Source organism: Zea mays, chromosome 9 (genome assembly GCF_902167145.1).
Source record: "Zea mays cultivar B73 chromosome 9, Zm-B73-REFERENCE-NAM-5.0, whole genome shotgun sequence".
In the NCBI taxonomy this organism is placed as follows: Eukaryota; Viridiplantae; Streptophyta; class Magnoliopsida; order Poales; family Poaceae; genus Zea; species Zea mays.
This window is the reverse complement of record NC_050104.1, coordinates 98,777,845-98,802,877: the sequence shown is the minus strand read 5'-3', so window position 1 is coordinate 98,802,877 and position 25,033 is coordinate 98,777,845. Positions and strand designations below refer to the sequence as shown.

The 25,033-nt window shown below is 47.0% G+C and overlaps 2 protein-coding genes across 2 annotated transcripts; one reads left to right on the top strand and one right to left on the bottom strand.

Annotated features, from left to right (window-relative positions):
- The first annotated feature begins 276 nt into the window (after positions 1-276).
- Positions 277-21,767, top strand: LOC100273774 (Isoleucine--tRNA ligase cytoplasmic). Its single transcript, XM_008661558.4, has 27 exons — positions 277-1,043; positions 1,803-1,868; positions 1,949-2,092; positions 2,279-2,475; positions 3,052-3,214; positions 4,053-4,166; positions 4,384-4,481; positions 5,571-5,649; positions 7,423-7,581; positions 7,822-7,911; positions 9,527-9,660; positions 10,801-10,960; positions 11,074-11,157; positions 11,328-11,540; positions 11,629-11,754; positions 12,076-12,213; positions 18,184-18,287; positions 18,653-18,716; positions 18,893-18,981; positions 19,405-19,546; positions 19,907-19,970; positions 20,051-20,118; positions 20,256-20,378; positions 20,490-20,555; positions 21,050-21,155; positions 21,280-21,371; positions 21,457-21,767. The coding sequence occupies exons 1-27, from the start codon at positions 510-512 to the stop codon at positions 21,556-21,558; spliced, it is 3,519 nt and encodes a 1,172-aa protein (XP_008659780.1). The 5' UTR covers positions 277-509; the 3' UTR covers positions 21,559-21,767.
- Positions 21,768-22,571: 804 nt separating this feature from the next.
- On the bottom strand, positions 22,572-23,498 carry LOC100276658 (uncharacterized). The gene is given in 1 exon segment (NM_001150390.2): positions 22,572-23,498. A coding segment is annotated over 1 exon segment (636 nt). The 5' UTR covers positions 23,487-23,498; the 3' UTR covers positions 22,572-22,850.
- Between the last annotated feature and the right edge of the window lie 1,535 nt (positions 23,499-25,033).

Genomic DNA, 25,033 nt, shown 5'->3' with positions numbered 1-25,033 from the left:
AAAAAACGACTTCAGTTCTTGAAAGGCTCTCAAGAAAAACCTTTTTTTTACCGTTTGATAGTGTTCATGCTGGAGGTGGAGCTGCCTAAAAAACCATGTCAAAGTAGCTCAACATGCGGGGGAAGGGAACGACGACCGCATAAGGGCTTGTTCGGTTAGCTCTCAATCCATGTGGATTGAGTAGGATTGGATGGGTTTGAATCCCAAACAAGTCAAATCTCTTCTCAATTTTTTCCAATCCCATCCAATCCATGTGTATTGGGAATAACCGAACAAGCCCTAAAAAAAAAGATGAAGATGAAAAAACCGCGTTCGGATTCGGACCCTCCGTAGCACGTGAGCATAGCTTCAGCTGGCCACTAAACCCTCGTCTTCCCCTTCCAAGCGAATCCCATTCCCTACCTTTCGCCGCCGCCTACGCACCATCGCTCGAAACCCTAGCCCCATTCCCCGTCTCGCTCGGAATCCCAGCTACCTCCAGCGCCGCCGCGACTGCAGGATAGGAGGCCATGGACGACGTGTGCGAGGGGAAGGACTTCTCCTTCCCGGAGCAGGAGGAGGGGGTGATCGAGCTGTGGGCGAAGCTCGACGCCTTCCACGAGCAGCTCCGGCGCACGGAGGGCGGCGAGGAGTTCGTATTCTACGACGGTCCCCCCTTCGCCACGGGCCTGCCCCATTACGGCCACATACTCGCCGGTACCATCAAGGACGTGGTCACCCGGCACCAGTCGATGCGAGGCCGCCACGTCTCGCGACGGTTCGGATGGGACTGTCACGGACTCCCCGTCGAGTTCGAGATCGATAAGGCGCTCGGCATCACCAACCGGCAGCAGGTGTTCGACCTCGGCATCGGCAAGTACAACGAGACGTGCCGCAGCATCGTCACCAAGTACGTCTCCGAGTGGGAGGCCATGGTTACACGCACGGGGAGGTGGATTGACTTCAAGAACGACTACAAAACCATGGACCTCAACTTCATGGAGAGCGTCTGGTGGGTGTTTGCCCAGCTATGGGAGAAGGACCTCGTCTATAGGGGTTTCAAGGTCGCATTTCTAACCTCCCTCATAGCTAATTTTTGAGTATGTTGGTTCTCAAAATTCTGAGTTATACAAAGTTTAACAAACGTAGGATTCGATGGATTTAGTTGGACAAGCTTAGCGTTCAGTGAATTGGGAACTTAACAGTGTCTTTGACTGCATAGCGACTGCATTGCAAATTCTGCTGCCTCTCAATGCGAGAAGTACATCTCCTTACACATTTTACTGTTATTATGCTTATATGCTGCTTTATGATTAGATCTATAATTTTGCATATGAGCTTTTAGCTTGCTTTAAATATTGCTTCTGTAAGGTAAGAGAATGCCATTTTTATTTTGTTGATCTCGGCTTTGTGACAGCACACATGTTTCTTTAGGCGTGTGGTGTGGTTGTAATCTTGGGAGTTATGTGTGGCTTGTAGGATAATCTGTGCACTGTAATTGCTGCTAATGTACAGCAAGTACTATTTTTGTACAAATTGTTTTGAACCCTTCTCGACTGAAGAGAAAAACAAGAAACAAATAGAGTATCTGAGGCCATCTCCAGCAGACCGTGTAAACGGCCGTACAAAGTACTGTTTTACATTGTAGATTATACTGTTTGTAGAGTGGAGTTTAAAATAGGGAGTAATATAGGAAGTGGGATAGGGAGTCTGCTGGAGATAGTCTGACAATAGAAATGAGGAAATGGATCTAAGTTATATTTTTGTTCATTGTATTGCAGGGAATTTCTTAAAACCTCATGAACTCTTTGTTCTTGGTATAGGTCATGCCTTACAGCACAGGATGCAAAACTGCACTGTCAAACTTTGAGGCAGCACTGGACTATAGGGTTGGTTATTGGCTTCCTAGCTGACCTAGCTAATTTTATTGTTGCTGTTTATAGTAACTGACTTTTAAGTTGTATCCTAGACTGTTCCTGACCCAGCGGTGATGGTATCCTTCCCTATTGTTGGCGATGCGGACAATGCAGCTCTTGTTGCATGGACTACAACACCCTGGACACTTCCAAGTAACCTAGCGCTGTGTGTCAATGCCAATCTTACATATGCAAAGGTTGGTACTTTGCTGTTTTGAACCCTATTTTTCTTTTCTTTTTGTAATTTTGGTACACTGTCTTCCTATTCCGCTGCATGTCTACAAGCCACCCCAGTTTATTGGATATTTGCCATTCACACACTTCTCAACTTGTAAACTGCTGTTTATTACATTCCATTGAGGACACTTACTGTGTACAAACAGGTTAAAGACAAATCAAATGGAGCAGTATATGTTATTGCAGAATCCAGGCTTGGGCAGTTACCAGTTAAGGCCAAAGCTTCAGGAAAGAAGCAGGCACCTTCAAAGGGAAGCAATATTGAAGCTGTTCAGGATGGTTTGGACAAGGAATCATATGAGCTGTTGTCAAAGATTCCTGGGGTATCCTTGGTTGGCTTAAAGTGAGTACTCTTTTAAATTTAGATCAATCTTGTAGTTGGACTTGTTTACGTAGGATATGATATCCACACCATTATGTTAATGTGATCTACATTACATGTATCATCACTTACCAGCACTTCCGTGTTAAAACTTATGAACTAGAATTTCCAATTCTATTTACTCATGGTGCGACTGGAATATGAAGGTCTTCCTTAGACTACCTTCCTGTTATCCTTATGTTAGCCACTGATTTATTTTATAAGGTGTTTCTTCTCTGAGCTAAGTTCATAACTGATAAATCCATATAGCTTTGGACTTTGGACATCCATCTACAACTTTACAAAACATTCTGCATTTGGATATCTTGCATTGATATAGCTTGCTTACTCCAAGTCTCCAACAACAGTTCCACTCCACACTTTACTGAAGTATTGTAGGTTGTGGATATTATTCATTTACCAAGCACCACCACTCTTAAGTCTTACTTGCTGAAGGTTGTTCGATAATATCAAATTCATGTGATAGCAAAGGATTACTGGAGTATGTATCTGGAGCCTTTTGGTTCTTATGGCTGTTACCTTTTTTTGTGGTTACAGATATACTCCTCTATTTGACTTTTTCATTGAACTTCAAGGGACTGCCTTTAGAGTGATTGCGGATAACTATGTCACGGATGATAGTGGAACGGGTGTTGTTCATTGTGCTCCTGCTTTTGGTGAAGACGACCATCGTGTTTGCCTTGCTGCTGGGATATTTGAGGTTGGATTTATTCTCATTTAATTCGTGTATATTCTCACTGATGTGGCGCTAAGGCTAAATTATTCAGAGGTTGAGAGAAATGGGAAGATCAGTAAACCAACAATCTCCTTTTCAGGAACTTGGAGGATAGCCCTATGTATTTAAGTTAAAATGACACTATCAAACCATTGATGATCTGACAATATATCAATTTTTGGAAAGGAACGTGGTAGCCTGCTGCCTCCACCCTTTACCACTATCCATTCAGCATGCTAAAGATACAATTTACAACATAAATGCTGAATGCATGAACACACATTTATTCTAACATCTCTCTTTAACGCATTACCCCCCGCCCGCAAAACATCAGTGAAGCACATACTATGCACATGTGAATTTGAATCTTAATATAGAGGTAGAGCTTACGTCGGTTTTTTTTTTCTATTGTTCACAGTTTGCATTGCATTACCTTTTTGCCACAACATTGCTAATTATCATGAATGATATACTTGTCATGCTTCTTTGATTGATGCAAACCATCTCTTAGGCGATGTGATGCAATGGTTCTATCTGATTTCTTATTCTTATTTTCCAATTTCTAAGAATGATGATCATATTAGTTAGTATGACTTTATGCATCTTTTTGTACGTTGTATCTCTTGCCAGCTGTTTTTGTTTATGCAAGCATGACCTTGCTTTAGTTTTTCTCTCTATTTGTTAGAATACAAGTGAATTGCCCACCTCTCTCCATCGGCTTAAGCTTTTGGGTTGAACTAGTTGTTGTACACAACTTAATACTGTGTTATCTTTTGTGTTTTTTATTAATACTGTTTTATCTTTTTTGATGTTTCATGTGCAGACTGCTGGACTTGTTGTTGCTGTTGATGACGACGGATGTTTTATTGAAAAAATATCTGATTTTAAAGGGCGATATGTCAAAGAAGCCGACAAGGATATCATCAATGCTGTTAAGGCAAGTTGATGTTTCAGTTTTGCATGGACTAATATCTCATATGAGTCTTTAGATAATCTTTGCTTCAAGTTGTCCGATCAGCATTCCTTTACCTACAAATTTTATACACTTGTCTGATAAGATAAATGCTAAAATATTTCAGTTTCGATGCTATTATGACCCACTTTTTTATTTTCCTGAGGATTGTGCTCTGAAAAGTGATAAACAACATGAACAGGATAAAGGAAGACTCATTAGTAAAGGGAGTATTGAGCACTCTTATCCATTTTGTTGGCGATCGGGCACTCCTCTTATTTATCGGGCTGTTCCAAGCTGGTAACCTTCTATTAATACTGTGCATATATGTTGTCCATATGCTGATAATTTATGATTTGACCATTCAGCTTGATTTCATCATTTCATGTTAGTACCAATGCATCTTATTCTTTTAACCTGACAAGCCTCCCCATTACCAATTCCTCGTACCACATGTATTGATCACTTCTGGATGTCTTTACCATGTTATCATGAGCCATATACACAATAAACTATCCTTTCGAGCCATTTTCGTTTTCTTTATCCCTAGTAATATTACCATTACCAATGCTTTATACAAAATGCTTTATATTAGTTTTCCTTTTTGGCCGTGGCTTAGGCTCTCTCCAGCAAGGGCCCTGTATATGGTCCTGTACGTTAAATTTGGGGGACGCCGAGCTCCTCTAGCCCTCCAGCTGGACACGACAATGCGTCCGGTAAAAATAGTGTGCGTCACTGGACACTCTAAACTTGGAGGTTGTACGGGCGTCCGCTATCCATGGTTCCTGCTCCCTTCTGCGCTGGGACAGACGCACGGAGAGCGCCGGTTGGAGCCGTACATGGTCTTGGTTAATGAAAAGTTGTGTATAAAATAAGAATGAGTAAGGCTAAATAATGAAGAATGTAATATGTATAGTATTTTATTTTTTGAGACATGCGAACAAAACTTTTTAATAAAAAAGGTGTACTATTTTAGGTGAAGAAAAATTAGTATAGGTCATATTTTAATAATGGGACGAGACCTTTTTCTATGCGTCTGATATTAAAAAATGTAGAATACCAAGTCTGGTAATACTATTTTTATAGAGGATGGAATTTAGAGGACGCTGTTGGAGAACGAGATGATATAGAGGACATAATCTTTTAGAGTGCACTGTAAAGGACACGGAATATTCCTTTAGATGATGGAATTTAGATGACGTTGTTGGAGACAGCCTCATGTGTGGTTTTGTCTCTAGCTTACCCCAACTTGGTTGGGACTAAATGGCTTTGTTATTATTGTTGTATATGTTACCATGTTATTGGCTCATTTGCCCTTTATTTTCATTATGTTCTTCTGCAATACTTGTTTCTATTTGAGGGATGTAGCCTGAAAGAGATTTGCTGTAGGTTTGTCAAGGTTGAGAAGATTAAAGACCAGTTGCTGGAATGTAACAAGGAGACTTACTGGGTGCCTGACTATGTTAAGGTATTTTATGGCTTTCTGCTCCTGACAGTGCCATGAGGACGGATCCTTGTATGGAAAAACACTGTGTGAAGGCAGCCAGGCACTCCTCATAGCCCAAACCGTATTTTGAAACCCATAGAATTTAGATGGCATGCGAGTATCTCATGGCTATATCTCCTTAGAGCTTCTGTATTTTGTGATTATGGAGGTGCATTGCATGGAGACATGTACTCCCTCCATCCCAAAATAAATGCACACCTCGCACTTCGAAGAGTCAACCAATCTGAAATTTGACCAAATATGTACAAAAAAATACTAATGTTTTATGATATCAAATAATCATCATTAGATTAATCACTATATATTTTCGTAGTAAACTGAATTAAAGATACAAATGTCGATACTATTTTCTATAAACCTAGTAAAACATAAGATTGGTTGAACCCTTGGATGTATGCTATGGCATGGGTGAAGGCTCAACCAGGTTAAGTAGGTGTGTAACAACCAAATATAGTAGCCCCAGAATTAGGGATTTTAGTTTTCTGAAGATAAGATTACTAAGAGCATCAGATTACTCCATTTTAGTAGGTGTATTTTGTTTTGTTAGGGTGAGCCTTTGGACAACAGTTTCTTTATTAATAGATGACTTTGCAATATAAATTGATGCAACTAGTTTTGTATTGGAAAATATTTGTGATTATGATTTTGGTGTATCAGATTAGTGGCATACTAATTGAGTAATTGTTGTTCGAAGTTTTGTCCCAACGAAATGAATACACTCAGTAATTTAATCTGAGGGATGCTTAGTTTGTTTTCAGTGATTTTCTACTGTACTGATCATGCCCTTCTAAGGGATTGTACGAGCCACCTACACTACATATTCTTCTTAATATAATGATATGTAGCTCTCTGCGTGTTCGAGAAAAAAAATGTGGAGGGTGTAGATTTGAGTATTTACATCTGAGTCATTTGATTGCTAAGGCTAGCTCTATATGTAAATATTCTAGGTGTATCAATTTTATCAATGAAGACTGGATTATTCTAGTTTCTTTCCACAAGCTCTGCTATCAGTCTAAAAAAACTCTTCTTTTGGTAGTGTGCACTGTTTGTCACAGCTATCTAATTGCAAGCTTTTGAATTCTTAAGTATTATCTAAAATTCACTTGTGGACAATCATCACAGGGAATACTGGTACCAATTGGTAAAACCTCAATACGACTCTGGCTATCTTTGTAAATAATGGAACTCAGTCTGTATTGTCTAAAGGTAGTTGTAAAAACAAGGAGGGTTTTGATCAGGGATTCAACATAATGGACCATTAGGAATAAGTGGTCAGTACCTGAATTTTTACAGTCTAGATGAAGATCTGCACAAGAGCATTTCCAAGAGTCCACAAAATATTAGATATCTGATTTCCTTATATAGGGTCCATACTCCATACTAAACATAACAATAATAACAAAGCCTTTTAGTCCCAAGCAAGTTAGAGCATGGTAGAGTTGAAACCCAACAGAAACCACAAGTCAAGGTTCAGACACATGGATGGCTGTTTTTTCCCTAAACATAAATCCAACCTAAATCGGTTTTTTCCCACAGCAGTTCCCCTAAAATCGACTCTTTTTTTAAAGATAAGGTGGATGGAGAGTGACTTTGAGGTAGCACTTAGGCTGTCTCCAGTAGACCGTGTATACGGGCGTGCGAAACACTGTTTTGTACTGTAGACATATTTATGAAGGATGTTGCGAAAGGCTTTTGTTTTAACTTGGTTTATTCTTTAACAATGGTTTCCTGCAGGAAAAAAGATTTCACAACTGGCTTGAAGGTGCTCGTGATTGGGCTGTTAGCAGAAGTAGATTCTGGGGTACTCCACTTCCACTGTGGATAAGTCAAGATGGTGAAGAAATTGTTGTTATGGATTCTATAGAGAAGCTTGAAAAATTATCTGGAGTCAAGGTTAACATCTCTCTTAGTACTTGCAGGATGAATTCAATTATTTGGATAAGCATTCTTGTGACTTCACAGTATCTTTATTGAAGATCTGTAACAATGGTTAATTTGTTACATTCTCTCGTTCTTTGGTGCTTAGACATTTCTTATGGCTAGCAATAGAGACCTGTTATTTCAAGATTATCTTGATATCACTCTGGACTTGTCGTAGTAACCTTTGATATTTCTTTCTAAATATAACATCAGGTCACTGATCTTCACCGACACTATGTTGATGATATTACAATTCCCTCTAAGAGAGGACCTGAGTTTGGGGTGCTCAAACGTGTTGATGATGTAAGTTTCATTGTACTCTTAAGTACTGATTCTTATTTGCATGTGCTAACGTGCTGTACATCTTACTTTACATTGATGTTTTGATACTTTTTTATTTATTGATTATTTCTTTTTAGCTTTCCAGTTTCCATTAGGCATTAAGATATTAAGATGGGAGATAGGTGGAAATGAAATCTTTGTGTAGTAGACTCCAGATGATTCAATTGCAAAAAGTTTGCTGCTAGTAATCTGTAATATGACTAGCTGTAGCAATTTGGTCTCATGAAAACAAACTTCTGGTGTTCTGAATACCCCCTCCAGTCGCTAATACATGTTGCTAGGAGATGCAAATTAATTCATAATACTAATTTGCATCCCCCTAACAATATTAGGTGATACTAGTGACTGGATTGAGTATTAACCAAATCTATATCAATCAAGGTTTTTATTTATCTATAGGTGAGAAATGCCTTCTCTTATTTGCTTAGATTGCTGTAGCATCAGATGTTACCTTAGTTATGCTGATGTTGTTGGCTAAATGTAAGTTCCCTTTTGAAGTTTGAATTGGAAGCAGTGATATGCAGTAAGGGCATCCACAATGTATAGATCGAACCCTAGTTCTATACAATGATTGCACATCGCTTATTAAAAGACAGTGTATTGGATCCGTAAGTGGGACCCATGGGGGCATACCAAGTACTGGAGGATCAGACATGAGTGGGGTCTCGGAAAGGGATAAACCGAGGCAAGCCTTCTCCTGCAAATGCAGAGAGGCTGCTTCGAAACCGCGACCTGGTGACTCAGTGAGACAGCTCTCACCACTGCACCAGGCCTGCCCTTTGTAAGTGAGACCCATGAGAATAAGAAAAATCAGCCAGCCTTCTCTCTCCCTATCGACATGTGCATCAGCTCCTCAGATTCTCCCTCCCATGCCCATCCCTTTTTTTATCCCAACCAATCCAGATTCCTACTTGCTCTCTTCCATGGCTACTCCCTTGTCCCTCCTCACCATTGTAGCCTCCTTCCCCCACTTCACCTGGCGAGCGCGAGAGGGAGGACGCGACGGTTTCAGATGTGTGGAGGATACATGGTGGCATGGGCACGAGAGGAAGGACATGGCGGTGCGGGCGTGAAGTCGCTGCCATGCCGCTCGGACATAGTTCTCCACCTGGCCGGTGCGAGCAGTCGGCTGTGGGATCTGTGACTGCTCATCTGCGATGCCCAGTAGGCAGGAGGCAAAGAGTCGAAGGTGCGAGCAGCATGAATTTTTATTCTTTGGGAGTGGGTTCTATCCAAGGGAGCTTCTCTATATATTTGGGTGCACAATGTGAGGGAGCCAGATGCATATATAGGACTGGCATAAGAACGCCCACTGCGCTTCAAGATTTCTGAAACAATTAACCTAATCTCTGCTGGGTTGATAGGTTACATCTATTTTTGGCTTTTCTTGATCAGAGCTCTTCATATTAAGAAATTTCCTTTCACGGGCCCACCTTGTGTGGGAGCTTTCAGCACTGCATACACCCTTTTTTATGTGTGTGAAAACTTGGCTTGTGAATACCATTAACATGAATGTTCGAGCATATCAATGTCTTCAGTTTTGAAATGGTCCACTAAGCAAATGGTTGTTACCCAGGTTTTCGACTGCTGGTTCGAGAGTGGGTCAATGCCATATGCCTACATTCACTATCCATTTGAGAATCGGGAACTATTTGAAAAGAACTTTCCTGGCAATTTTGTGGCAGAGGGTTTAGATCAAACCCGTGGATGGTTCGTTACTCTCTTTCAGAACAATATGGAGTGGTATAAAAGTTTCATTAGGCAGTGTCGCAGTGATTGGAGGGTTCATTTTCTTCTTCAGTTTGTTCAATTATGGCCTGCAGTGATATTTCATGTTTATACGCTTTACATGTTTTTTATGGCATATACTCATGCGGATCCTGAAGGACCAATCAAGGGCTGAGGTCTATTTGTTTTGAAGCCATTTACTTCCTAGAACTTGCTCTATGGCTCTCTACCTAATGACTTAAAAAACTTTTCTGGTTTTGGTGTATCTATGTAGCAGAGCAATGGCAACAAACATTGCTGAAATAGCCTCAGTTATACAGCATTGCACTTGTGATGATTGCCTATTATTCTCCTTAACTATTAGCTAGAAATCTGCCCATTAATGACTACAAACCTAGACACTAGCAAGAACCTGGACATCTACTCAACACACATATTGTTGACCAAACTACACTTCATTTTTGAGCAGAAAACATGAATACTTTACTACACTTGACCTCACTCTATTTCTTTGTCATGTTCATGCTTATCAAGTTTTATCACTAAAAGGCTCTTAATTTCTTCCACTTTATACTTATGTCCTTAAGTCCTTTACACTTCATGTCCTTCTTACAAAATGTGTAATCTGCATTGATCTACATTTTTGTATATGGTCTAGTTGTTAATACTTCTGTTTTGTTTAATCCTAGATTAGTTCCTCCCAAGGCTGTTAAGAATAGAATTTCATTTTTTGATCTAATCTCTACTATATTTAAGTGGTGCTGAAAGTTTGTCCTTCTTATAATTGTATATGGTGCTGAAAGTTTGTAATCATGACTAATCTCTACTATATTTAAGTGGGAGTTTCTTGCGTCGTCTCCTTCAGCGAGCGCAGCGAGTGAAATAAATTTCCAAAAATGAGCGTTGTGTTGGGGTTCGAACCGTCACCCTCCCTCTTTCCACACCTAGGTTCTAACCACTGGAACTCAACCATTTGTGTTCAACAAAGAATAGATATTGTAAATATTTTGAATATAGAAACCGTAGTGACGGGCAACCGACTAGTACACTTTTATTCATGCCTTTATGCCATATTTATTAATAGTGGGTATTTCACCTTTATGATGTGCCTTCATACTGCAGGTTCTATACTCTGATGGTTCTCTCAACAGCACTGTTTGGGAAGCCTGCATTTAAGAATCTTATATGCAATGGGCTTGTCTTGGCTGAGGATGGTAAGAAAATGAGCAAGAGTAAAAAGAACTATCCTCCACCCAAGGATCTCATTGATGAGTTTGGAGCGGTATGTGATGCCTGGCTGCTTGCTTTGAATAAGCCAATGGCTATTACTGAAAGATACATGCAACAGACTCGGTGTTAGAATTTGTAGTTAGAATGAATTCTGTTCTGTTTCAGGATGCTCTGCGACTATATTTGGTAAACTCCCCAGTTGTACGTGCAGAGTCTCTACGATTCAAACGTACTGGTGTCTTTGCTGTTGTAAGTTAATTTATTTTAAGTTCCGTGTTTCCTTATTATCTTTTGGTCAGGCTACTGGTATACATAGATCACATGATATTATTTACCCAAAGCTATCATTTTTTGCTATCTTGAGGAAAAGGGCATGGCCCCCAATCTGACCCACAATTTGACATGCTTTAATTTATCAGGTGAAAGATGTCTTCCTCCCATGGTATAACGCATATAGATTTTTTGTCCAAAATGCAAAGAGACTGGAAGTTGAGGGTCTTGCCTCATTTTCTCCGATGGAACAAGTGGTACTTCTGAAGTCATCCAATGTGTTGGATCACTGGATAAACTCTGCAACTGAAAGTCTAGTTAGCTTTGTTCACCAGGAGATGGATGCATATCGGCTTTACACGGTTGAATGCTTTCACAGTTTTTTCTGGATATTAGTTCCCTTGTAAGATCTTTCTGTGTTATGATCATTTGATATAATTACTCCTGCAGGTTGTGCCGTATTTGGTAAAATACATTGACTATCTTACTAACATATATGTGCGTTTGAACCGCAAACGGTTCAAAGGGCGTACTGGAGAAGAAGACTGCAGAATTTCTCTTTCAACACTCTACCATGTAAGTATATATCATGTAGCATGCACTTCATCTGGTCAGTGCTGCTGCAAAGTGTTTATATATTACTGAAAATGGTATTTTAAAGCAAGCTCATACATAATTTGTATAGTTAGGGTGGTACTGCGGTGATTCTGTTGTTTTGCTTCACTGTGATATGTTAATCTGAACATCTGAAACAATCCTGGAAACCAAATATCATGCGTTTCATCATTTCTGTACCTTCAAATATTTAAAGCTCCCAATCATGCATACTTCGTTTTTTTATTTCTTGCTGGTTCTTTCTGCAATTGCTTATAAGATACCCGAATTATGAAAATGCAGGTTCTTGTAACAACTTGCGTGGTGATGGCTCCATTTACACCATTCTTTACTGAAGTTCTTTATCAAAATTTGCGGAAGGTGTCAAGTAATTCTGAGGAGAGCATCCACTTTTGCAAGTTCCCTTCCACAACTGGCGAGGTAATTGTTCATCTAAATTCTAAACATTCCATTGTGTCTTATTTTAGCAGATTGGCTTATGACTTAAATGTTTTGTTAGAATAGGAACCCATACCCTAAACAGGGGTTGGGAGTGATATTAATAGAGTGGGTAACTGGGCCAGGCCCATTACACAGGGGGTATAACGGTCATTACACGGGGAATAACACAAACCCTAGACGGGTAGTCTAACACCCCCCCGCAGTCACAACTCTAGCCTGTACAGATGTTGAGACTGGATCGAAAGTCTAAAAAGACACTCGACGGTAACCCCTTGGTGAAGATGTCGGCGAACTGAAGCGTGGTGGGGACGCTGAGAACGCGGACGTCACCGGCAGCGACACGCTCGCGGACGAAGTGCAGGTCGATCTCCACATGCTTCGTGCGCTGATGCTGCACGGGGTTGGTGGAGAGGTAGACCGCGTTGACGTTGTCGCAGTAGACGAGGGTGGCGCGCTGGAGGGGACTGTGGAGCTCGTGGAGGAGCTGACGCAGCCAGGAGGCCTCGGCCACGCCGTTGGCCACGGCACGGTACTCGGCCTCAGCGCTGGAGCGAGAGACGACGGGCTGTCTCTTGGCGGCCCAAGAGACGAGGTTGGCGCCCAGGAAGACGGCGTAGCCGGAGGTGGACCGGCGCGTGTCGGGACAACCAGCCCAGTCAGCGTCGGTGTAGACCACGAGCTCCGACGTCGGGGATGGGCGGAGTAGGAGGCCGTAGTCGAGGGAGCCGCGGAGGTAGCGTAGAATCCGCTTGAGCGCAGTGAGATGGGGCTCCCGCGGAGTGTGCATATGCAGGCACACCTGCTGGACGGCGTAGGCGATGTCGGGCCTGGAGAACGTGAGGTACTGGAGCGCGCCGGTGAGGCTCCGGTATGACGTCGCGTCGGCGACCGGAGGCCCGTCGTCCTCAGAGAGCTTCGCCTGAGTGTCGACAGGCGTGGAGCAGGGCTTGCAGTCAGACATGCCAGCCCTCTCCAGGATGTCGATGGCGTACTGGCGCTGGTGGAGGAAGAGACCCTGAGGCCGACGTTCGGCGGTGATGCCGAGGAAGTGGTGGAGGGGCCCCAGGTCCTTCATCGCGAACTCCCGCTGAAGGGCGACGATCGTGCGGTGAAGGAGGTCGGCGGTGGATGCCGTGAGCACAATGTCGTCGACGTAGAGCAGGAGGTAGACGGTGTCGTCGCCGCGCCGGTAGATGAACAGGGACGTGTCCGACTTGGCCTCGACGAAGCCGACGGAGGCCAGGTAGGAGGCGAAGCGACTGTACCAAGCCCGTGGTGCCTGCTTGAGGCCGTACAGGGACCGGTTCAGCCGGCAGACCAGGTCCGGACGGTCAGCGTCGACGAAGCCGGTGGGCTGGCTGCAGTAGACAGTCTCCGTCAGAGTGCCATGGAGGAAGGCATTCTTGACATCGAGCTGATGGATCGCCCAGTCGCGGGAGAGGGCGAGGGAGAGGACGGCGCGAACAGTGGCGAACTTGACGACAGGGCTGAAGGTCTCGTCGTAGTCCACTCCGGGGCGCTGGGTGAAGCCCCGAAGGACCCAACGGGCCTTGTAGCGGTCGAGGGAGCCGTCCGAGGTCAGCTTGTGGCGAAATAGCCACTTGCCGGTGACCACGTTGGTGCTTGGTGGACGCGGCACCAGGTCCCAGGTGTGGTTGGCCAAGAGGGCCGCGTACTCCTCCTCCATAGCGCGACGCCAATGTGGGTCGGCGAGGGCAGTGCGAACGGAGGAGGGTACCGGGGAAGCGTCGGGGGGAGTGCTGGTCGTAGCGGCTGCCAGGATGAGCCGGTCGACGGGGCGGAGAACGCCAGCAGCGCGCCGAGTCACCATCGGGTGGACGTGCCCGGGGTCGCGGTGGATGGCGACCGGGTGGTATACGGACGACTCGGAGTGAGCCGCCGGAACGTCGGGAGCGGCTGGTGGGGCCGGCTCACGGCGGTGATAGACGACGGCGGGGTCGGCGAATCGGGCCGCGCTCGTCGACGGGCCCGAGTCGGGGGGCGCCGAGGTAGTGGCGTGGCCGCGGCGATGGTAGACGAGGGCGGGGTTGGCGAATCGAGCCGGAGTCGACGGGGCCGCGCGTGGCGCAGGCAGGATCGATGGGGCCGCGCGTGGCGCAGGCGGGGTCGACGGGGCCGCGCGTGGCGCAAGCAGGATCGATGGGGCCGCGCGTGGCGCAGGCGGGGTCGACGGGGCCGCGCGTGGCGCAGGCGGGGTTGACGGGGCCGCGCGAGTCGCGGAAGAGGTTGTGGGGGCCGCACGAGGAGCAGGTAACGGCGCAAGACGGGGAGCCGAAGGTGGGGGAGGAATCGGATCGGACTCGAGGAGGGAGTCAAGATCGGTGGGTGGGGTGGAGCCAGCAAGGGGAAACACATCTTCGTCAAAGATGACATGACGAGAGATGATGATGCGGTGGGAGGCGAGGTCCAGACACCGTATCCCTTGTGGTCAGGGGAGTAGCCAAGGAATAGACAGCGGGTGGAGCGAGGAGAAAGCTTATGTGGAGCGGTAGCGGAAGTGTTAGGGTAGCAGGCACAGCCGAACACGCGAAGGTGGTCATAGGAAGGGGTTGTGCCGTATAGGGCGAAGTGGGGGGTAGGGTGGCGAACCGCCTTCGAGGGAAGACGGTTGAGGAGGTGGGTGGCAGTGTGCAGGGCCTCTGCCCAGTAGCTGGCAGGGAGAGACGCCTGGAAGAGGAGGCAACAGAGCATATTAGTGGTGGTGCGGATCATGCGTTCGGCTCGGTCGTTCTGTGTAGAAGTGTAGGGGCACGAGAGACGCAACTGGACGCCATGAGTGAGGAAGAAGGAGCGAGAGGCGTGGTTATCAAACTCGCGACCATTGCCACACTGCAGAGCACGGACCGGGCGACGAAACTGAGTGGATACCCAGGTGAAGAAGTGTGTGAGGGTGGTGAATGTGTCCGACTTCAACCGAAGCGGGAAGGTCCAGAGAAAATGGGAAAAATCATCCAAAATCACCAAATAATATTTATAGCCAGAAAGACTGAGTACAGGGGAGGTCCAAAGATCACAATGAACCAGGTCAAAAGCCTGCTCAGCCCGAGAAGAAGTAGTAAATGGGAGACGAGTATGTCGGCCTAACTGACAAGCATGACAGAGACCCTCAAAATGTCCCCTACTACATGAAAGATCTAGACTACTGGTAATCTTGGTCATGACGTCAGGTCCAGGATGGCCGAGACGTCGATGCCATGTGGTGGAGGAGGTGGTGGAGACCAGGGCAGGAGGTGGAGACACGCCGGCGGTGGAGGGCTGGAGCGTGTAGAGTGGCCCCGAGCTGTCACAGCGGGCGAGAAGGGTCCTGGTGGCCAGATCCTTCACAGAAAAACCAGAGGGGTCAAACTCAATGGAACAAGAGTTGTCAGTGGTGAATCGACGAACAGAAAGAAGGTTGTGAGTGATGTGGGGAGCTACGAGAACATCGTTGAGGTAAAACGGCCCAGGGAGAACCGAGGCACCTACTGAGGTGACTGGCAGAGTGGAACCGTTTCCAACGACGATCGAGGATGGGTGAGAGGGGAGGGGGGATGAGAGCGAGAGAGCGTGCCTGCCGTGGGAGTGGTGTGGTACGATGCACCGGAGTCGATCACCCAGTCGGAGGAGGGCGGGGTCATCGCCATGGTGTTGAATGCAGCAGCGAGGGAGGCGCTGTCCCAACCACCGGTCGGCGGGGACCAAGGCGTCGAGGTGTGGGTCCCCGGGGGCAGGAGCGCGGGCGGAGCCTGGGGCACGACGGGAACACCGTAAGGAGGTGCGCCGTAGTGAGGTGTAGTCAGGAGGGCTGGTGCCGGAGGACGGGGGGTACTCGGTGCCTGGCCCGGCCACATGGCGATGGTCCCGGTCCAGGGGTTGTAGAATGACGGCCACGCGTGGCCGCCACCCCGGCCGGAGGGACCGCCACGAGAGGAGCCGCCGCTCCCACGGCCGCCCTTGCGGGAGCGACGACCCCCGTCGGCCGTGGAGGTCGGACGAGGGGCCGCCGGGACGGCAGGAGGGGGGCGGGTGGGAGCCCCGGTCGACGGAGGACGGGTGGCCTGCCCCCCTGAAGGCGGCTGACCACTGGTAGGAGCGCTGTAGAGGGCCGAGGCAGGAGTGGGTGCCTCATTCGCCATGGTGAGCTCCTCGAGGAGAAGCTCGTTCCGCACGACGTGGAAGGTGGGGAAGGGCACACTCCTCTTGATGAGAGCCTTCAGGTGGCCGTAGCGGGGGCTGAGGCCACGCAGGAGGTTCAGCACCAGGGTACGATCGGCAACTGGCTCGCCGAGATCGCGGAGAGAGTCAGCCAGGCCCTTCATCTGGCGGCAGTATTCTCCCACGGAGAGGTCCCCTTGAGAGAATAGGTGGAACTGGGCGTCGAGGTGGAGCGCCCGAGCATCCCGATTCCCGAGGAACTGGTCCTCGAGAGCGAGCCACGCCTGGCGCGCAGTGTCCGCCTGGTCGCGGATGATGTCCTGGAGCTCAACGGTGATGGTGCCGTGGAGCCATGAGAGGACAACGCTGTCCATGAGGCACCAGGAGCGAGGTGGCGGAGCGTCGTGGTCGACGAGGACGTGATCGTCGAGGACGAAACGCCGCAGAGTGAGAAGGACCTGTCCTCGCCAACGGGGGTAGTGGGAAGACGCCGGATCCAACACCACGGACACGAGGGCCCGAATGTTGTGCAGTCCAGCGGCTTGGGCGTGGAGAGCAGCGATGAGGTCGGCGTCGAGGTCGGAGGCGAGGGGGTCCTCCGGGGGTTCCACAGGGGCGGCCGGCGGGCGACCGAGGAGGCGCTGCGTGGTAGCCATCTGGGTGGTCAGGGCGGCACCCAGGGCACGCTCGCGCTCCAGGGCGAGGGAGGCGGCGCGCTCGCGCTCCCGCGAGGCCGACACTGCGGCCTGGATCGTAGCGAGGGTGCCGACGAGCGGGGAGTCGGTGGCGGGGAGTGCGGAGGGCGCGACGGTGTGGCTCCAGGTTGGGGAGGCGAAGGCGGGAAACCCCGGCGGGGAACCGCGGCACAGAGGCAGCGTGGAAGCGACGTGGAGAGGCCCGAGACCGGCGATGTAGGGTGCCCCTCCATGGGTGAGCGCGCTGCTGATTTCAGCAGGGGCAATGGGGGGGGTGCGTCGCGGGGCTGGTGGTGCCCAAGGCGGCCAGCATGGCCGCAGTGGTGGTGACGTTGTCCGCGTCCATCGGGGCGATGGCGCAGCAGGGACGGTCGGCGTGGCGGCGGCGTCCGGGCGGGGATGCGACTGGGCGGTGCAGCACTGCAGCGACGAGGGGCCGCACGGACGTCGGGCCGGAGACGTGATCCTGGCGGCGGGAACGAGCAGTCGGTGTCGGGACGGCGCAGGAGGACGTCGGGGCAGAGGGCGGGCGTCGGGTCGGCGCAGGAGAACGGCGCGGCGGCGTCCTGGCGGCTTGGCCGCGACGCACGGGCACTTGCAGGCGCGGCAGGCACGAGCGCACGGGCGCACAGGCGAGCGCACGGGCGCTCGGCAGCGGCGGCCGGAGGGAGGTAGGCGCGCACGGCTGGGAGGCTGCGTACGGGCGCTCGGCAGCGGCGGCCTGAGGGAGGGAGGCGCGCACGGCTGGGAGGCTGGGCCGGCGGCTGGGCAGGGGAGAAGAGCGTGGGCGCGGACGCTGGCTGGGTGCCGGCGGCCGACGCAGGGGAGAGGAGGGGGAGGCGCCGGCGGCGGGGGCTGCAGGGGAGAGGAGCCCCTGGCGGCTGCGCAGGGGAGAGAAAAACAGAGACCTAAACCTAGACTGAAGATACCATGTTAGAATAGGAACCCATACCCTAAACAGGGGTTGGGAGTGATATTAATAGAGTGGGTAACTGGGCCAGGCCCATTACACAGGGGGTATAACGGTCATTACACGGGGAATAACACAAACCCTAGACGGGTAGTCTAACATGTTTGATTGATTTTGTTACATTGCCAGAGAGATGAGCGTGTTGAGCAAAGTGTAAAGAGGATGGTGACCATAATTGATCTTGCACGTAATATTCGTGAGCGGCATAACAAAGCTCTCAAAACACCACTCAAGTATGTCTAGGCTTCCTTATTTTTTTGCATGTGTATGTTTTCTGTGACGGTGTGAATCACTTTGGAAGATTACGCTTACACTCCTATGCATGCAATGTGAGAAATCTTGGCTGCAGTCGTGGTTCTCATAATAAGGCTTATAATTTGAGTTGTGTTTTTGCATTCCTGTACATGTAACTTGAAGAATCTTTGTATAAAAATTATGAACATCAAGATGGTTGAAACTGTTGAAATCAGATGGAAATACAGTATTTGAGTTTTATACTAAAATTTTGTTTTTGTAACATTTAAAAATAAAAAGGGAAAAAGTAAACTGCATTTAGTAGCTTTCAACTGTGTCATGTGGTGGCTGATTTATGTTTCAGGGAAATGGTGGTTGTGCATCCAGACAATGACTTCCTTGAAGACATCACTGGCAAACTAAAGGAGGTTTGTTTATTATTAGAGTGAAACCTGTAGTCGCTGAGCTTGTCTCCCATTCTGAAGTTATGGAGCTGTTTTGCGGCCACCAATCAGACACATCCATTTCAAGTTTTTCTTAGTTTTCACTAAAAATTTGGTTCATCATTGGTGGATGCTGACTACATTTACTTCATTCCATGTAGTATGTCATGGAGGAAATCAATGTTAAGAATGTCACTCCATGTAATGACCCCTTGATGTATGCTTCTCTGCGAGCCGAGCCTAATTTCAGGTATGATTAAGTGTTTGAGAGCCTTAGGTCAAGGCAGGATTTGGGCCAGTAGTTAATGTTGTTTTAGGTGCGTGGGCAGGCCCTACTCAGTATCTCTCTTCTCTTTTATTTTCTGGTTCTAAGTTTCTGTGTGTTTTTGCACCCCCTTAGGGCTTTGGATACTCAAGTATTCATTCCAATCCACATGTATTGAGGTGTAAATTAGTTTAATTTACACCCCAATTCACCTCAATATATGTGGGTTGGGATTAATACTAGAGTACACAAACAAAGACTTGGTCTGAGGTAGGGGTGTAGGCTTTATCGGACCCCTCTTTTTCTCTCTCTTAATTCAAAGATACACAACTCTCCTGGGTATTATAGAAAAAATGCACAAATATTGCACATTTGCACCCACTGCTCAATAGTTGTGGTCTTTCATAGCGTGCTAGGAAAAAGACTTGGAAAAGACATGGGAAAAGTATCAAATGTGGTGAAGAAGATGACTCAGGAGCAGATCTTAGCATTTGAAAAAAGTGGAGAGGTTTCATTCTTCGGCCATTGCTTGAAGCTAGATGATATCAAGGTAATGTTCCATATACATGCATTCCTTGGTTTGATGGCAATAACAGTTGTCTACAACTCAACATAAGATCTGTATAAGCTTATGGCTTGCAACTTCCCAGTGCTTGTATGCTGAAAAAAAATCTCCATCTAGCAAATAGTTTTCAATTAGTATGATTAGAAGGCTACCATGTCCCAAAAAGGAAGACCTTAGAGTTATAGGGTTTGTGGCATGTTTGCGCTTTCATCCTTACATGCTCATCACTGGGCATAAAATACTTCAGTGCAACATGTTCCTATCAGACCTCAGTACCTCACAAGGTGTTTATTTTAGTTTTCTGCATCTTCACCATTTCTACAAATTTTACCTTTTTATTTTTAGGTTGTCCGACAATTCAAGCGTCCTGAAAATGTGTCAGAGAAGGAGATTGATGCTGCAGGAGATGGTTTGTCATGAATATGATACTTTGTCTAGTTAGTTTGGCTAATCTTTTCTGCTAACATCCCTATATTGCTTTTGTTATAGGTGATGTTTTAGTCATTTTGGATCTACGAACCGACCAGTCATTGTTTGAAGCTGGAGTGGCTCGAGAGGTAGCTATTTCTGGACTAGTTTTAGAATATTGTTTCTGAAACTTCAGTATAAAAAATATCTAAGGTTGCCCAGGATCTCGATTGCTTATTTGCTAAATTTATATTTTATTATGATTACTATAAGTACCTCTGTGCAGGTTGTGAACAGGATCCAGAAATTACGAAAGACTGCTCAGCTTGAACCTGCTGATCCAGTTGATGTGTATTACGAATCTGTGGGCAATGACAAAAACACTCTGGAAGAGATATTGAAGTCACAGGTAAGTTATAACTGGTTGATCAACACGGTTCTTGTTTTTGAATACCATTTGTTGATCAACACGATTCTTGTTTTTGAATACTTTTTTTCATGAAAACTACTTTCTGTACAGGATCAGTATATTAGAGACGCACTTGGCTCACCAATCGTTCCAAAGGAAATGGCACCAACAGATGTCGTAAGTTTCGATCCTCAGTACTGAATCCTTTTTTGTTGCATTGATGATCTTCAAATTCAACTCGAATATTGCATCCTACTCAACCATATGCACCCTTGATATCTTCAGTTCGTCACCAGTACTTGCTTTTAGTTTTGTTGCTTATATACTGCGTTTTTTAGCAAGTGGCGCACCTTATGTATTTTTTGCATGATTTTTTCTTTAATGAATGATAAACAGTTCTCAGGTGTATTCAGGAAAAAAGTATAGTGCGTTTGGAGATGCCTGTATTCTGATGATGTCCTTTTGTTCCATGGCAATGGGTCTTTTATTTAAGTTTCTTGTTACAGTATGCCCAAGTACAAAAAAAATCTTTCTTTTGTTTGGCTTGGCTTGCAAGTTTGACAAGCTATTTGATGGACAAATCAGCAGGCTGCGCATGTCTGATCTACATTTTGAGCCTGTCATTTAGGATTACTTGGGTAATATTTAGTTTATCAAACTGGTGTTTGCAGGTAGTACTTGGCGAGGAATCGCACAACGTACATGACATGTCATTTGTCATATGCATCGCAAGGTCCACCCCGATTATTTCACCAGATCTTCTTTCTCATGCCTCAGGTAAATCTCGCTGAATCCAGAGTACAATTGTGAACTACCCATGCAGACAGTAGCTATTTCAATATTGACACTGCAGTCCTGTGGACAGTCTGAATAATTTTATGCACGTACTCTGATGAAACAGGCAACAGCAATCATGTCGAGGCGTTGAGAGTATATCTTCTGTCAAAATCTCTATCCAGATTGAAGAACCAGTTCCAAAGTGGAAATGGCGTGGTAAGAAGTCAACGCCGTATGCTTCGTCCTTCCTTTTCAGAAAGGGTATTCCTTTTTTGCTTATAACTTGTCTACACTCTTCCAGATTACGGTCGACTGCATCGAAGGTTATCCACTAATCAGGTTACAGCTAGGAAAGCATGTTTTTCTAAGTGCAGGGGATTTTTATCTGGCTAGTCGATCCTAATTTTTGTGTGCAGCATCCCAATTTTGACTGATTCACCCATCATTTTGCCGCAATCGGCTTAAACAGCTTGGTTCCATTTATGCATTCAGATTCACTTGTTAAAGGTGAAAAATCCCAATTTATGATATACCATGGTACTCTCCGTTCTTTTTTTATTTGTCGTGTTTTAGTTCAAAAATGAACTAGCCGGTGACAAATATTTTTTTTTATTTTGTCGTGTTTTAGTTCAAAAATAATTAGCCGGTGACAAATATTCGAGTAAGCTATAGGTTCCCATACCCCTAGTGAATTATGAGTAGATAACATGTATGTTTGTAATCTCTTGGGTGTTTGGTTTTTGAGGATTGATGTGGTCCATCAGATTTTGATGAATGAATGCATTTCATTTTACAAATCAACGAGTGATCATATGAAAGGCCACTCAGTGTCTGAAATCAAGCTTCTTTCCCCATAGTCTGTTAGCTGTCGCGATAGACACTTGCGCAAATTTCATCGAGGTACGGTTGGCCTATCGGCCTTCCCATCTGGGCATGCCTGTGAGTCGGTGATGACGGCCCCAATGTAGCGTCATTTCGATTTTTGTTGAAATTGCGCTGCACAAAAACAACTACAGAACTATTGCCACATTCAACTGCGCTGCATAGAAACAACTACAGAACTGTTGCGGCGTTAGGGCTTGTACAACCCCTAAGACTGGTTCGATTTTTAAGGATCAGAGACAATTAAGAGACCTCGTGATACAATTATGAGAAACTAGATCATAAATATATTTAAGAAACAATATGTATGAATAATTGTGTAGAGATGGGCTCTTAGCAAAGAGTCTGTCTCTTTATTTTTTTTAATTAGACTTTTAAAGACTTCTTAAAAGACTCCATATTAAAGTCAGTACCTTTATATGAAAGTCAGTAGCAATAACTATGACGATGTCGTTGTCCGATGCTTACACCTTTTTTCTTTTCCTTCGGTCATAATCTATTTTGCACGTTGATCTAGCTGTACTAACTAAGTAAAAAAAACCCCGACAACATTTAAATATGGTCTTGCAATTGCAGTGATCAGGCACCTATGGTTCTTGCTCAAGCTTTAACACCGCAAAACCAGTGGAGGAAAATACACATTTTCGACATTACGTTCTCTTCTCAGGGAAGGGAGAACGACAGACAGCATGAGGAGAGTTGTTAAAATTCTCTCACACCAGAAGCCCACAAGCAAAGCCATGACGACCGACTCACTCACGCAGCAACATCAAACTCCAGCAGCCGGAGTCTGGAGATCGGAGAACTTCATCCTCACGTGGGTTTGAGGTCCTGAAACATGGAGTCCCACTTGATGTCGCCGTCACCGGCGCCGCCGTCCTCGTCCTCGTCGTCTCCCATCTCCTCCTCCTCGTCTTGGTACCCGTCATGAAACATCAGACTCGCCTTCTGCGACGACGCCGACGACAGCCTCGCGCCGCCACGGCCTCTGAGGCCGTAGCCGTACCCTCCTCCGGCGACGCCGCCGTCGGTGATCATGAGCACCATCTTCTTGGTGGTGCCGCTACCAGTGCCCTTCCGCTGCACTGCTCCGACGCGGACGGCGTCTTCGCCGCCGCAGATCCTCGGGACGACGGTGACCGACGACGACGCGGCCCTCCACGCGCCGCCTCCTGCCAGCCGGCGCGCGCACCGGGACAGGCACCTGGTGGCCCTGCGCCCGAGCCGCGAGGCCGCGGACGACGAGGCGCCGGCGTCCTGCTTCCTGGCCAGCTTGAGGATCTCGAGGCGGTGCTTGGCGACGGCGATGCCCATGCTCTTGAGCAGGTCGTGGTCGAAGTGCGGCGCGTCCCGGGGCTCCAGCTTGTTCCGGCTGAAGAGGCGCCCGTACTCGTGCGCCAGCGACGGCGCCAGCCCCGTCCGCGACAGCCACGCGTACCAGCTGTCCATGGCCCCCTGAACCTGACTTGCTGGCCGTAACCACTCGCGCTAGGATTTGTAGGAAATGGCATGCACAGCACAGGGAGGCAGACTGACACGTGACACTGACCAAGCAGGTAGAAAACCCGCAGCTGCAGAACACGGCCCAGCCAGCTCACATGCATGTCATGCATGCAGTAACGTACGGGTACAGGAACAGGATCCAACACCAATAACGTACAGTACAGCTACTTGTCACATGTCCCCTGCAAAGTGGAGCTGCAGCTGATCGATTGATGGGCTTCCCTTTTCAGCTTGAATAAACTGTTGCTAGCTGCTACTATGGTTCAGGTCGTCACGATACTTTTTCTATGCGAAAGACGCATGTAATCTCTATCCACTTGCGAGATTTCTTTTGGCAGCTTTGGGCGCAATGCAATGCAATGCAATGCATGGAAAAGATCACTTGAGATGTTGGAGGGTGGCGGCACGTATGATGATGGCGGTTGCGAGGAAGGACCACGGACACGTAAAGGCGGGAAGGACGCAAGCCGCGGGCGAGATGCGGGAGAAATGTGACCAGGCCAGGGGGCATCAATCCGTCGTCCCCGCGCCCGCGCCCGCGCGCGCGCCACCTCGCCGTCGCGTCGCGTACGCGGGTACGGTGGCTTGGGATCCTGTGGGCAGCGGATCGGAGCGGGGCTAGCTGACCCCATTGCGCGTCGCCCGGCTTATGGTGCCCGACAGCCCGAGGCGCGCGCGCTGGGGACGAGATGATTGTGCGGCGGCCGGGCCTGGGCGGAAGGACGGACAGGATTATTGCGTCCGCGCACTTGGTGTCGCCGTCGTGTCGCCCGGGTCGGCGCCTGAGCAAAGGGGGAAAAAATGAGTGGGAGGGGAGCAGGGATAGGGGGTGACTGATAATAGATCACGATCACGTTTCTTCGCAGTTCGTTTGAACACAAAATTAATATTAGTTCAAATATGAATATAAATTGAGCACCATCTTAGTTCGATCAGACGTTTAAAAATAAACTTTAGAACCTGTTACCACACCTAGACATCAGTCTTCACAAACATCGGCCACTAAAGATAGATACCATCAGCGAGGTAATACTCTTGGTTGTACTCGTGATCAGAGGCGGAGGATCCATTGTGGCTAGATATAGCCCAAGTCATACCTAATTGGAGAACACATTTAATTGAGAAAGATAATAATAGTCGCAAATTATATAATTCATAGCTCATAGCTCGTAAGTATTAAGAAGGCATTTTAGGAGAAGGATAGGCAAATACAATTGGCTGTCTCCAAGACGTGTGTATTAAAATTATTAGCATGACTTTGAATTATGTATTGTCGTGCACACATGTTTGTTAACAATTTATTCTTATTTTAGACAATGTTTTACTTATATATATATATGTTGTCTATTTTTTTTCTACAATTTAAATGGATGTGTGCTAAATTATATGGTGTAAAGTCATACCTAATTTTTTTCCGTCCTCCGCCACTCCTCCTGATCATTCACTATGAAGTTTATATTTAGTGCTTCACTACCGGAATCGCGTTCTTTGCC